Consider the following 13,351-nt stretch of genomic DNA (forward strand, 5'->3'; position numbering starts at 1 on the left):
GTAGCCTAAAGACTCAAGGGATGCGTAATAAGCTTTTGTGTATTAGAAAAATGAGTTGTATTTTCAATTTCAAAGTTCCCAGTCAACCTCTGCTCATATTGTGATTTAGTAGCGCTTAGCGCAGCCCGTGGGCCAAACTACGCGCCGCGGGCCCGGATTCGGCCCGCTTGAAATGAATAAAACTAAAAAAAAAAAGACCGTACCCTTTTATGTAATGAAGTTTACTTTGAATTTATATTAGTTCACACAAACACTCCATCCATGCTTTTGTTCTGGCCCTCCGGTCCAGTTTAAGAACCCATTGTGGCCCTCGAGTCAAAAAGTTTGCCCACCCCTGTTTTAGAGTCCTAACCTCATGTTGTTTTCTCAGAATCAGGTGTACTCTGCAGAACCCTTGCCAGATGTCACAGATTATCACTAATGTTAGCATTAAAAAGAAATTCACAAGTACTAGTGATCAACTCTCAGTCTATTTCCTGACCTCACAAGACAGATAAAAGATTGAAATCCAATTTATATTGAAAAATAACTAGTCATGTAAGCTCATTCAAGGAAATAATTGCAAATAGTTGTAAATAGATAGCTTACACAAGTTATTCTAATAGAGACAGCCTTTAATTTGATCTGTGGTAAGTTCTTTCCTAAGATAACAGTGCCTACATAATTTTGAGACATTTGTTTACTAAGAGCCAAAGTAGGGAGATATATTTTGCATCCAGTTTCTTCTATATTTTTCTCTTTTTTGCAGGAGGTGGGGCAGGCAGTGTGGCATCAGAGTAATGCAAGTGTCAGTGGTGGGAGCAGTGGGACAACTGTGACGATGCATTGATTAATTTACTTTCAAATAGTCCAGGTAGCAAGAGAGCCAGTGCTACTTTATTAGCTTCACAAAGCATGGTTCTGCCTGTCTATGAGTTCTGTATCTATAAGACAGCTTCTTGATGTATCAGGGTCTCACTGTTGCTTCTCCTCTGTAAAAAAAGACTCTAAAAATAAGGTACACTGAATTTAATGGAATTAAGTTTTTATTAATCCCTGTCACTTTAGCATAGCAAAGTACTATGATTTTATGAGCTGTGGTGTTTGCAGTTCTTAAACTCAGAAACAGAAGTCTAACTGTATAAATTACCAAAGCTGCCAAGTGAATATATATTACCTTTTATTATCTAAAAGTTATTGATAGTCGGGGGCCATCTTGTAATTTGAATTCACAACACTATGACTCCTTAAATCATCTTTAGAGCTGTTCTAGGAAAATGAAATCATGCTTCCATACTGTCAAATATTCCTTATAAATAAAGTAGAAGTAGGAATAGATGCTGCTTTCTATGGATACCAGAAGCAAAAAAAATAAAATAAAATGATTTAGCAAAATAATAAATTTTACTGTTTCTGCTACAAAATAGGGTGAGCCTGGAGCTCCTGGAGAAGAAGGTCTCCAAGGAAAAGATGGATTAAAGGTAAATTATACTTTTAACATTATGTATAAAGTAGATGTTTTTGTGAAATCTTTAAACTATTATACAGAGTGGGGCAAAAGTAGTTTTACAGTTGTGAGTATGTGAAACAGAGTTTATTAATTAATTATTGTATTGTTATTATTTTGTTGTTGTTAATCCTTACCTGAGGATATTTTTCTCATTGATTTTTAGAGAGAGTGGAAGGGAGGGAGAGAGGAGAAGAAAGAGAGAGAGAACAACATCAATGTGAGAGAGAGACACATCGATTGGCTGCCTCGTGCAAAAGCAGGGGAATGATCCTGCAACCCAGGTATGTGCCCTTAACCAGGAATTAAATCCATGACTCTTCCATGCCTGGATTGACGCTCTACCCACTGAGAAACACCGGCCATGGCTATTGTATTATTTTCCATATGAACAACTGTAAACCTACTTTTGCCTCACCCTTTATATAACTATTTTTATGTTCTAAACAAAAATCTGCTTATTATGAGGTATAATTATGTTGCTACTTTCTCTTCCTTAAACATTTTTACTGGATTACAGGGGAGCCCAGGAGGAAGGGGACTTCCTGGAGAGGATGGAGAAAATGGAGATACGGGCTTACCAGGGGCTGTAGGACCCTTGGGTAGGCCAGGTCTAATGGGCCCTCCGGTGAGTACTGCTGGGTTCACTTTCAAATACTCATCGAACTCAGTCTCCTATGCATACACACACACACTTGCACACACACACTTTCTAAACCTCTTATATGTGCCCTGAGTAATTGGAGGTGAAGAATTGTGGCTTGAGAGAGTGACAAACCAGGGTGATTATCAACCTACCTAACATTCAAGGAGGAAAGACACTGTTTCCATGTGTCACACGAGCCACTGAACTTTTTTTTCACATACTTTATTGAGATATAATTCACTTATACCATACTATGTTAAGTTTAAGGTGTACAACATAATGATTTGATAAATGTATATCAAATATATATATATATATTGCTAAATGATTGCCATAATAAGGTTAGTTGACACAATTACCACCATAGGTACCTTTTTTTGTGTGTGGTGGAAATTTTTAAGATTTTCTCTCTTAGCGACTTTCAACTATACAACACAGTGTTGCTAAGTATAGTCACCAGGCTGTACATTAGATCCCCAGAACTTATCCATCTTATAACTGGAAGTTTGTGCCCACCCATTTCCCCCACTCCCTGCCCCTGGAAACCACCAATCTACTCTGTTTCTATGAGCTCAGTTTTTTTAGATAACACCTGTACATGAGACCCTACAATATTTGTCTTCCTCTATCTGACTTATTTCACATTGCATAATGCCTTCAAGGTCCATCCATGTTGTTGCAAATGGCAGAATTTTCTTCTTTTATAACTGAACTCGGGGCCCAGTGCATGAATTTGTGCACCTTGAAAGGAACTGTGGGCCGCGAAGCCGCGGTGTGCACAGGGGCAGGTCTCTGCCCATCCTCCACACCCCTCCTGCCACTGCCGCTCCCATGCACTAATGGCGCCAGCCCCACTCACACCGCTGATATCGCGGAGTGATTGGGGCCGGCACCAGCAATGGGTGTGAGCAGGGCCGGTGCCATCAGCAGGTGCAAGCCGTCAGCGAATGCAAGCCACAGCTGCTGCCCCGATCACCCCTCAGGAGCAGGGGGAGGGGGAGAAACCCTCAGGGGCGATCGGGGCCAGCAGTTGCAGCTCGCACCCACTGACAGTGCCGAGCAATCAGGACTGGCACCGGGCGCTGGCAGTGGGTGCAAGAGGCAGCTCCGGCGCCGGCAGCAGGTGTGAGCACCCGGCAGGACCGTAGTGCGTGGGAGCAAAAAATTTTCAGTAACCACCAGAGGCTCACCCTGATGACTGCGATTGGCGCCCACCGCCTTGGTCTGGCACCCCCGCTCACCTGCTCCACCATCTGGCAGTGGACAATGGCCGCCATGTTCCGCACATGCCCCCTAAACTGAGCTCATAGAAACAGAATAAATTGGTGGTTTCCAGGGGCAGGGAGTGGGGGAAATGGGTGGGCACAAACTTCCAGTTATAAGATGGATAAGTTCTGGGGATCTAATGTACAGCCTGGTGACTATACTTAGCAACAGTGTTGTATAGTTGAAAGTCAGTGCATGTCATAGCAACTGGTTGTTTGGTTATTTAGTTGTTTGTTTGTTCCACCGTTGGGTCTATTTGCACATTAGGATTTTTTATATATAGATAATATTCCATTCTATATATAAACCATATATGTATGTGTATATGTATAAACATTTTTTAATATTAGTTGATCATATATTTCTGTTCTTGATTCTTTCCCATTGATCTATATTTTAATGCCAATACCATGCTGCTTTGATTAGTATACTTTTGTATTGATATTGTCTGAAATTAGGAAGTGTGATGTCATCAGCTTAGTTCTCTCTCAAGATTGTTTTGGCTTTTGGATGTCTTTTGTGGTTCCATGCAAATTTTAAGATTTTTTTTATTTCTATAAAAAATGATATTAGAATCTTGTTAGGGATTATATTGAATCTATAGATGCTTTGTGTAGTATGGACATTTTAACAATATTCATTATTTATCTATGAACATGCTATCTCTTTGCATTTATTTGTGTCTTCTTCAATTTCTTTCATCAATGTCTTATACTTTTCTGTGTGCAGATATTTCTCCTCTTTGGTTATATTTATTCCAATATTTTATTGTTTTGATGCTATTTTAAATGGGATTGTTTTCTTTTTCATTTAATTCACTGTTAGTGTGTAGAAATGTGATGGGGTTTTGTAGGTTAATTTTTTGTCCTAAAATTTTACTGAATTAATTTATTAATTTTAACAGATTTTATGGTGAAGTTTTGAGGTTTCCTATATATTAAAATCATGTCATCTTCAAACAGAGATAGTTTTACTGCTTCCTTTCTGATTTGGATGCCTTTTGCTTATTTTTCATGCCTAATTGCTCTGGCTAGGACTTCTTGTACTATATTGAAAGGAGTGGTGAGAGTGGGCACCCTGGTCTTGTTCCTAATCTTATGAGGGAAAGCTTTCAACTTTTTACTTTTGAGTATGATGTTAACAGTGGGTTTGTCACATATGACCTTTATTATATTTCTTCTATACCCAATTTGTTAAGAGTTTTATCATGAAAGGTCATTAAATTTTGTCAAATGCTTTTTCTGCATCTGTTGATTATATGGTTTTTATCTTTAATTCTATGCATATGGTATATCACATTGGTTTATTTGCAAATGTTGAATCATCATTGCATCCCTGAAATAAATCCCACTTTATCATGGTGTATGATCCTTTTAATGTAAAGTTGACCCTTGAACAATGTGGGAGTTAGGGGCCCCGGCCCCCCATGCAGTTCAAAATTCACATATAACTTTTCATTCCCCCTAAATTTAACTATAATCCCTCAGTATCCACAGGGGATTAGTTTCAGGACCCCTCCCCCCCCCCACACACACACACACACACTTGTGGATATTCAAGTACCTTATATAAAATGACATAGAACAATGCATAGTTGGCCCTCTACATCTATGGATTCAACGAACCATGGATCAAAAACAGTATTTTGGATCCACAGTTGGGAATCCACAGATACAAAACCAGGGATACAGAGGGCCAACTGTATATTTTCTGGGGGGAAATCCATTTTTAAGTGGATCCATGCAGTTCAAATCAGTGTGTTTCAAGGGTCAACTGTATTGTTGAATTAGGTTTGCTAATATTTTGTTGGAATTTTTGCATCTATTACCAGGGATACATGCCACAATTTATTTTTTCTTGTGGTCTCTGTCTAGTTTTATTATAAGGATAGTTCTGGCCTCATAAAATGAACTTGGATGTATTTCTTTCTCTTTGCAATTTTGAAAGAGTTTGAGAAAGATTAGCATTAATGCTTGTTTAAATGTTTGGTAGAATTTATCAGTGAAATCTAGGTTTTTCTTTGTTGGGAGGTTTTTCATTACTGATTCAATCTTCATATACATTATTGGTCTATGCAGTTTTTTCTTTCTTCATTTTTCAATCTTGGTTGGTAGTATAATTTCAGGAATTTATCCTTTTTTTCTAGGTTGTCCAATTTATTATGATCCTTTGTCTTTCTGGAGTATCATTTATTATGTCTCCTCTTTCATATCTAATCTTGAGTTCTCTCTCTGTCTTCATAAGTTTAGCTGAAGGTTTGTCAATTTTGTTTAGCATTTCAAAAAACCAACTCTTAGTTTTGTTTATCTTTTCTGTTATTTTTCTATTCTCTATTTTACCTATTTCTGTTCTAATATTTATAATTTCCTTCTGCTGACATTGGTCTAAGGTTGTTATTCTTTTTCTACTTCCTTGGGATATAAAGCTAGGTTATTTATCTTTCTCTTTTTTTTAATATAGGCATTTATACCTATGAACTCCCTGCTTAGAACTGCTTTTGTTGCATATCATGAATTTTGATATGTTGTGTTTCACTTTTGTTTCAAGGTATTTTTTAATTTCCCTTTTGATTTCTTTTTTGATCCATTGGTTTGATTTCTTTTTTGATCTATTGGTTATTCAGGAATGTATTTTAATTTCCAAATATTTGTGAGTTTTCCATCTTTCCTCCTATTGCTGATTTGTGGTTTTATACCACTATGGTTATAAAATATACTTGATATAATTTCTATCTTCCGGAATTTGTTGAGACATATTATGACCCTATATATGATCTATCCCTGAAAATGTTCTGTGTGGAATTGATAATGTGTATTCTACTGCTGTTGGATAGGATATTCTGTACATGTCTGTTAGGTTCATTTGGTCTATAGTGTTGTTCAAATTAACTGTTCTTCAGATTCACTTATTGATTCTCTGTCTGGATAATCTAGCCATTGTAGAAAGGGGTATTAAAATTCCCAACTATTAGTACATTGCTGTTTATTTATCCCTTTATTTCTGTTAGTATCTTCTTTATATATTTAGGTACTCTAATATTTGATGCATAAATATTTACAATTATTATATACTAGTAGCCCTGCACACGAATCCACGCGCCAGTAGGTCGCTGCCACCCTCCTGTAGCTCTCTGCCCACTGCCTTGCCCTCCTGTAGCTCTCCACCTGCTGCCTTGCCCTCCTGTAGCTCCCCCCACACCCTCCTCATAGCTTGTTGCCTTGCTCTCTCCTGTAGCTCTCTGCAGCCTGCTTGTACCTTACCGGCCCACCCTCCTGCTGATCCGTGATCTGGTCATGACACGCTTGGTTGTTACGCCTCAGGGCATAATGGCTAATTAGCATATTCCTCTCTTATTATATAGGATTATTCATCAAATTACCCCTTTATCATTATATCATGAATGTCTTTGTCTCTTATGACTATTTTTATCTTAAAGTATATTTTTCCTGATATATGTAACTACCTCTGCTTTCTTTTGGTTACCATTTGCTTAAATATTATTTTCCATACCTTCACTCTAAGTCATTCTGTATCCTTAAAGGTTAAGTGAGCCACTGGTAGGCAGCATATTGTTGGATCTTGTTTTTTTAATCCATTCACCCATTCTCTGACTTTTGATTGGAGAATTTTTATCCATTTACAATTAAAGTAAAGATTGATAGTTAGGGTTTTGTATTGTCATTTTATTGTTTCCTAACTATTTTGTAAGCCATTTATTTCTTTCTTGCTTCCTCTCTTGCTGTCTTCCTCTTTGATTTTATTAATTTTTGTAGTAGTATGCCTTGAATCCTTTATCATTTTATATATCTACTACATGGTTTTTTTTCTTTCTGGCTCATATAAAATATCTTATAATTATCCTATTTTAAGCAGATAACTTCAATAGCATGAAGAAACTCCATTTCAGTCATTGTATTGTTCATCTCTAGGAATTTTGTTTTTATTTTAATGGTTTCTATTTCCTTTTTAAACTTCTCACTTTGTTTATGCATTGTTTTTCTAATTTTATTTAGTTGTGCATTCTTGTAGTTCAATGAACTTTTTAAAGAGTCAGGTAGTTCATAGATTTCCATTTTTTAGTGTCAGTGATTAGCTCAGGACTAATAAAGGACACTTTATTACTTTCCTTTGACATTGTCACATTTACCTGATTCTTTGTGATTCTTGTATCCTTGCATTGGTATCTGTGCATTTGAGTAAGCAGTCTCTTCTTCCAGACATTACCAGTTTATTTGGGCAGGGAAAGTTCTTCACCAGTTTGCTTAGCTTCGGGTACTCGATGGGTCATCTGGTAGCATTTGTGGACAGTCACAGTTTGCTATTGGCGTCTCCAGCTGGGCAAAGGGAAGGGTTGCCACTGGCTGGTCTCTGCAGTTGGGTCAGCCTGCTGGCTGGGTTCCACATTCAGGGTGAGGGGAGATACCCTAAATAGACACCTTGGTTGGGTGGAAATGCTGCCTGCACTCCATGGCTTCAGGGGAGGGATCCCTCGCTGGCTCTGCAGTTACCTATGGTAGGGTGTCATCTCAGGTTGTTTCCTGGCAGGACAGTGTCACTGGTTGGATTCTGTGATTATGCAGGGTGTCATGTTGTGCTCTCTAACTGAATGGTGTCACTGGCCGGACTCCACGTCGGGTGGAACCACAAGCATGGCTTCACAGTCGGACAGAGCCACAAGCTATGCCCAAGTTTGGGCAGAGTCATGGGCTGTGCTTCATGATCAGTTAGGCCACTTTCTCTGCTCCTGTATTGGGCAAGATCGCTTACCAGGCTCTCTAGTCAACTGGGGCCTCCAGCTGTATTTTGATTGGGACTAGAAACTATTCTATGCTCAATGGTTAGTTAGGTTTGGTAGGGTAACTGTCTCAGCTGGTTGGGATCACAGGCTATGCTCTGAAATTGGACAGGGTCACTGGCGGTTTTTAGTAATTAGACACGGTTGTAGGCTAAACTCCGCTGCTAGAAAGGGCTGTTAGCTGGGCTTCACAGCTGGGCAGTTCCGTAGACTGGTTTCTGAGGCTACCAATGGTCACTGTTCAGGTTCCCTGGTTATAAAGGGGTAGAGGCTATGCTCAGTTGTTGGTCGGGGCTGCTGGCTTGGCCCTCTGCCTGCATAGGGCTGTAGTATTAACTCCACAGATACCCAAGTTCTCTGGCCCTCATCCTGGTCTAGCAGAACAGGACTCTATGCCTAGCTTTTGGGCAGGGTTGCAAATATTCTTTCCTGCCCAAACAGGGACATCTAATGGGCTCCACAGCAGGTACAACTCTTTAGGCTGGAGTCCCAAACTGCCAAACAAGCTCCGTGATGAGACAGGATCACCAACTCAGCTCTGCAGATGACCGCACTCCCTAGGATCTCTGCTCCTGTGTTGCTGCTAACAGGAATACAGCCTACCAAGATCTGAGTGCTAGCTGCTGTAAGCCCCGCTCCTCTTGGTCTCTATGTGATCCCCAGTAGTCAAGTCCCAGATTCCACCAGTGATCCTCATGAGGTAAGACCTGAATGAGCCACCAGAAAGCATCCCGCAGCACTGGTGGAGCTGATTGTCCACGTTGGCTTCCTTTTTCCCACTGGGAAAAAAAAATGTTAGGCCAAGGGGGCCACTCAGGGAAAGACAATGCAATCAGAGTGAAACCTCTCCTCTTACCCTTCTAATGTGGTACTTCTCAGTCTCTGTGTTTCAGGGTATTGCTTCAGACTCACTTTCAATTTCTGGGATTTTCACAATGGTGTCTTGTATGTGGGTATCTGCTACTTGCCTTCCAAGAGGGCTGGGGCTAAAGTCAGGAGTGACTTATGTCACTTTCCATATTATGTCACCTCAGCTATGGAACTTCTGACATTTGAAAGGAATATTTTGTGCTGTCGCATACTTAGTTTGAATGAATATTTTTTTATTTTTATTCATGGAACTGACATTATTACTATAGAATAATATCCTAGCTCCAGGATAAAATAAGAAATCTTGCAGGCATAATTTATCCATATCTGACCTTAAATTGTAATACTAGCATGTATTACTTTAAGAGAAATTCTAAATGTCATATTGAACAAATTCTTCCACTTCAGGGCAAATGGAAGATGTAAATAAATAATGACAAAGCTTCTCTTTTGTGAAAATGCTTCATTTATGATATTCATTGCACTCTTTGGATAAGGCCTCTCTGATCATTTTATTGATTTACTTTACTGTTCTCTCTTCCTTGTCTCATATCTTTAAATATGGGTTCTACCAAAGATTATTCACTTTTTACTTCTCTAAGTATTGCCAGGTAGGGATGATGCAGCATGACAGTTGGTGATGGGCAGAGCAGAGATGAAAAGGGGGCTCAAAACAAGGCATGGAAAAATGATGAGCACAGATTTCATCTGCTTCATAATTTTTCCCAGGAATAATCCTGCCTGTACACATGTTTGGTGCCTTTTTTTAGTAACAACACATGTGTGTTTCTTTTTTATTCTTTTTGTTGTTCTCCTTGGAATTTTAAATGCCTTTCAGCTCATAAACTCAGTAAAAATACCATGGCATATTTTTTCAAAAGAATTTTATGATCCAAGGAACTATTGCTTAATCAGACAGCCTGATGTTGGATTTATTTTTGTACTTTTAAAAACTTTTCCTTATGCACTGTCACAAAGATGCTACCTTAAATTCTTCAAAATTAAATGAGAAAGTGAGAAAAGGAAATTAAACTTTTTAAAGTAAAGATACTCTTCTTACTTTCTCTCAGATTGGGAAATGAAATCTGGGCTAGAAAATAAGGCGAGGACAGCATCAATAACAAATCCCCAACTCCAAGATGTAGACTTCTTTGAACAGAAGAAAAAGATTGTGTATTTTATGCTTGAATTCTGTGCTAAAATGTGTAGTTGCCTAACTCAATATGAGAAAATAGTTTGGAATCATCTAAGAAGAAACATCTGCCTAACTTATGGTCTATCGTCCATTCCTAAAAAATAAAAATAAAATCTATCTCTGTGGTATCAAAGATCTAAACAGATGTGAAGCTATGGACTCCAAAATTGAATGTATAAAAATGAAATGTCCTTGTTTTATTCCTTTAAGACAAAACTTGTTTGGACTTATTGAAGTGTGACTTTTCCTATCTGTTTAAAGTGGTAAAGATATTAGGTACAAGTGGCTACCTTAAGAAGAATAGTAAGGTATGCATGACTCTTGTTTCTGAGACTGCTTCCTTGGAAACCCCAAAAATAATCAGTTTGGAAATATGAGGTCAGTGTCATTAAGGAGTAAAGGATAATATAAATCTTTTTTATTTTTTTTTTATTTTTTAATCTGAACAATAAAGATTTAATTTAAAAAAAAAAAGATTTAGTCAGAAATGTGTGCAGCTGCCCCGGGCCTCCGCCTACTTGGCCATGTCGATCAGGTTCTGCAGGGAGGTGGGCACCCAGGTCTTCTCACCCTGGACGAATACCACTCCCCGGTCGATGTAGATGACGATGCGGCCGAAGGTGTAGAGCTGCTTCCCTTCATGTCGCTTCCTGATGACAGGCATGAAGAGGATATTGTGCTCCTCGGCCTTGGTCTCAATGAGGTCCTTAAAGTTCATGGGCACGGAGCTGGTGGCCACGCCAATGCCCCTCTGGGCCATGTTCTCGGCCTCCCGTCGCTCCTGCATGGCCTTGTACTGGAAGTCCTTCCTCCGCTCCGTGTGGGTGAGGTAGGCCATGTTTTCTTGTGCTCCGGGCTGCATGTAGGCACCGACGTTCGAGGACACAGCCCTGTTCATGATGTCCAGCACTTCGTTGAACTTGTCCTTGATGGACGGGTGCGCCAGCACTTGGTCTGAGAACATGGACTTCCAGCCCAGGTACCACTTGGTGATCTCCTCGTAATTGGGACTGTTACTGAGCCAGGAGCACAGCACCTGAAGCCACTTGGGGAAGAAGTGCTTTTCCAGGAGCCCCACCAGGCTGGAGACGGAGATCATCCCTTCCCAGTCCATGACCCAGTAGAAGGCATCCATGTGCTGCTGGTGGGGGTTGATGACCAGCTCCCCGAGGCACATGCCCAGCTTGGGCACGATGTTCTTGACCATGAAGGCCTCCCAGGAGCCAGGGGTGAAGACGTCTTTCCAGGGCTGGAGGATGAGCTTGGCAGAGGAGTCGCTGGGATGCCACTTCTGCAGGGCGTTGGACAGCTTGCTGCGGATGGGGGAGTACAGCGGCTCCAGGCGTGCCTGCATGAGGGGGAGCCACGGGAGGATCCAGGAGTGGATGGGCACGGTGTCCGTGAGTGGGTTCCAGTTCTCCACCTCCTTCTGCAGCTTGGGGAAGATAAGCTGGTCCAGGATGTTGTCCAGCACCCACACGGGGATAATGTGCACCCAGTTATCCAGGAAGTCCACCATGGGCTCACAGATCCGGGGTTGCCACTGGGTGACGCTTTTTCGAACAAAAGGCATCCAGTTTTCCCATATCAGCCTGTGAAAGGCATCTGCCGAGAGGTCCTGGCCGCCGTGCGACAGGAGCTGGTCGTTCTCCAGGAGGCTCTTCCACTTGGAGATGATCTTCGTGCCGTAGGTGCAGTCTTTGAGGGGGTCCCACTCCTTGAAGTACTCCTTCATGAGCGGGTAGACGATGGCCACAGCCAGGTTCACGCAGACGGACATGCGGTACTCCCCATAGTACTTGTCCTGCAGGGTCTCAAAGATGCAGGCGCACTCGTCCAGGGTGAGCGGGTGGCTGCAGCCGGGCTGCATGCGCCGCTCGCAGTCCTCCACCAGCTCCAGGACTTTGCTGAGGTTGGAGATGGCCCGTTCCTCATGGTCCAGCACCTCCGACATCTTCTCCATCTCATGCGAGAGGTTCACCACCATGTCCCGCTCGTACTGCAGCTGCCGGTCGTTCTGGATGATCTCCTGCTCCGTGAGGTCGATGAGCAGCTGCAGGTTGTGCTCCAGCTCCGGCAGCGCAAAGCCCGGGACCTTGGCCTCCTTGCAGGACAGTGGCAGCCCATTGTCAGGGATGTTGTGCTTGTGGCTGATCTGGCTGTAGCTGTAGTAGACCTTCTGCTCCCGGCCCGTCATGTCTATGACCTTGACCTGCGAAAGTTTCTTCTGGGGAGCCGTGAGCTTCTTGTTGGTCCTGCCCTTGGCCTTCAGCTCCTCCACCGTCTTGTAGGAGTACTTGGGCTTCTTCTTGCTCCCGCTGGGGTCCTTCCTCCACTGGCTCAGCTCCTTCTGAAACTGCTCTTCCACTTCCTCTTCCGAGTCCACCACAGGGAAGTCTTGCAGGGACTGAGTGGTCTGCTCAGAGCCATACGCTCCCACGGCACCTCTTCCCTTTCTCTTGGAGTAACGATACCTTGGGCGTTCTTGCCGAGGCCCCTCCCAGGGACGTAGCCCATCTTCTGCAGGAGCTTCTGCCCTATCCCTTTCGTGTGTCTCTCCCAGCTGCCAAAATCCATGAACGACTTGGTTCCTCCTGCAAAGCCTTTCTGGCTGGGTTTAAAATTGCCACCCGTTTTTGATTTCTTCGGCCAGAACTCCTTAGGAAATTCTTCCTGTTTAATAGGTTTCTCTTCATCGTCAGAATCTTCCAGCTCCCTCTCCTCCACCGCCCCTTTCTTGAGGCCTGCACTGATGAAGGTGACTGGCGCGGAGTAGTCTCGGGCCCATTTGTCTCCTAAGCTGGGCCTCTCTTCATCCAAGGCTGGCTCTGCCCACACTCCGTAGGTGGCCTCTTCCTTGGTCTGCCAACGCCGCTGCCGGTTGGGGTTGAACTCATTCTGCAGATCCCAGTCAGTGATCTCAAAGTTCTCCCTCTCGTCATCATCCATGTGGCCTTCCCCGTCCTGGTACAAGTGGGACAGCGACATGGCCAGTCACTGATGTTGGGGTCCAGCCCCAGCGGTTCAGGGGTTCCCAAAGGTGAGGACCGAGTCAGCAAAGAAGGAATGACACGGAGACAGCAGCGTTCAGAT

At 42.2% G+C, this 13,351-nt stretch overlaps 1 protein-coding gene and 1 pseudogene across 2 annotated transcripts in view; one reads left to right on the plus strand and one right to left on the minus strand.

The window, feature by feature from the left end:
- Positions 1 to 13,351, plus strand: part of COL24A1 (collagen type XXIV alpha 1 chain) — a 281,993-nt gene that overhangs the window by 179,275 nt on the left and 89,367 nt on the right. Inside the window, exons 36-38 of the mRNA XM_023758248.1 lie at positions 749 to 776; positions 1,407 to 1,460; positions 2,007 to 2,114. Coding sequence (XP_023614016.1) covers positions 749 to 776; positions 1,407 to 1,460; positions 2,007 to 2,114 — 190 coding nt within the window. The remainder of the gene's footprint in view (positions 1 to 748; positions 777 to 1,406; positions 1,461 to 2,006; positions 2,115 to 13,351) is intronic.
- On the minus strand, positions 10,773 to 13,251 carry LOC102428607 (annotated as a pseudogene). Its single transcript, XR_330184.3, has one exon. The product of XR_330184.3 is annotated as a tuftelin-interacting protein 11 pseudogene (transcript).

This window comes from Myotis lucifugus, unplaced genomic scaffold (assembly GCF_000147115.1).
Source record: "Myotis lucifugus unplaced genomic scaffold, Myoluc2.0 scaffold_126, whole genome shotgun sequence".
NCBI classification, from domain to species: Eukaryota; Metazoa; Chordata; class Mammalia; order Chiroptera; family Vespertilionidae; genus Myotis; species Myotis lucifugus.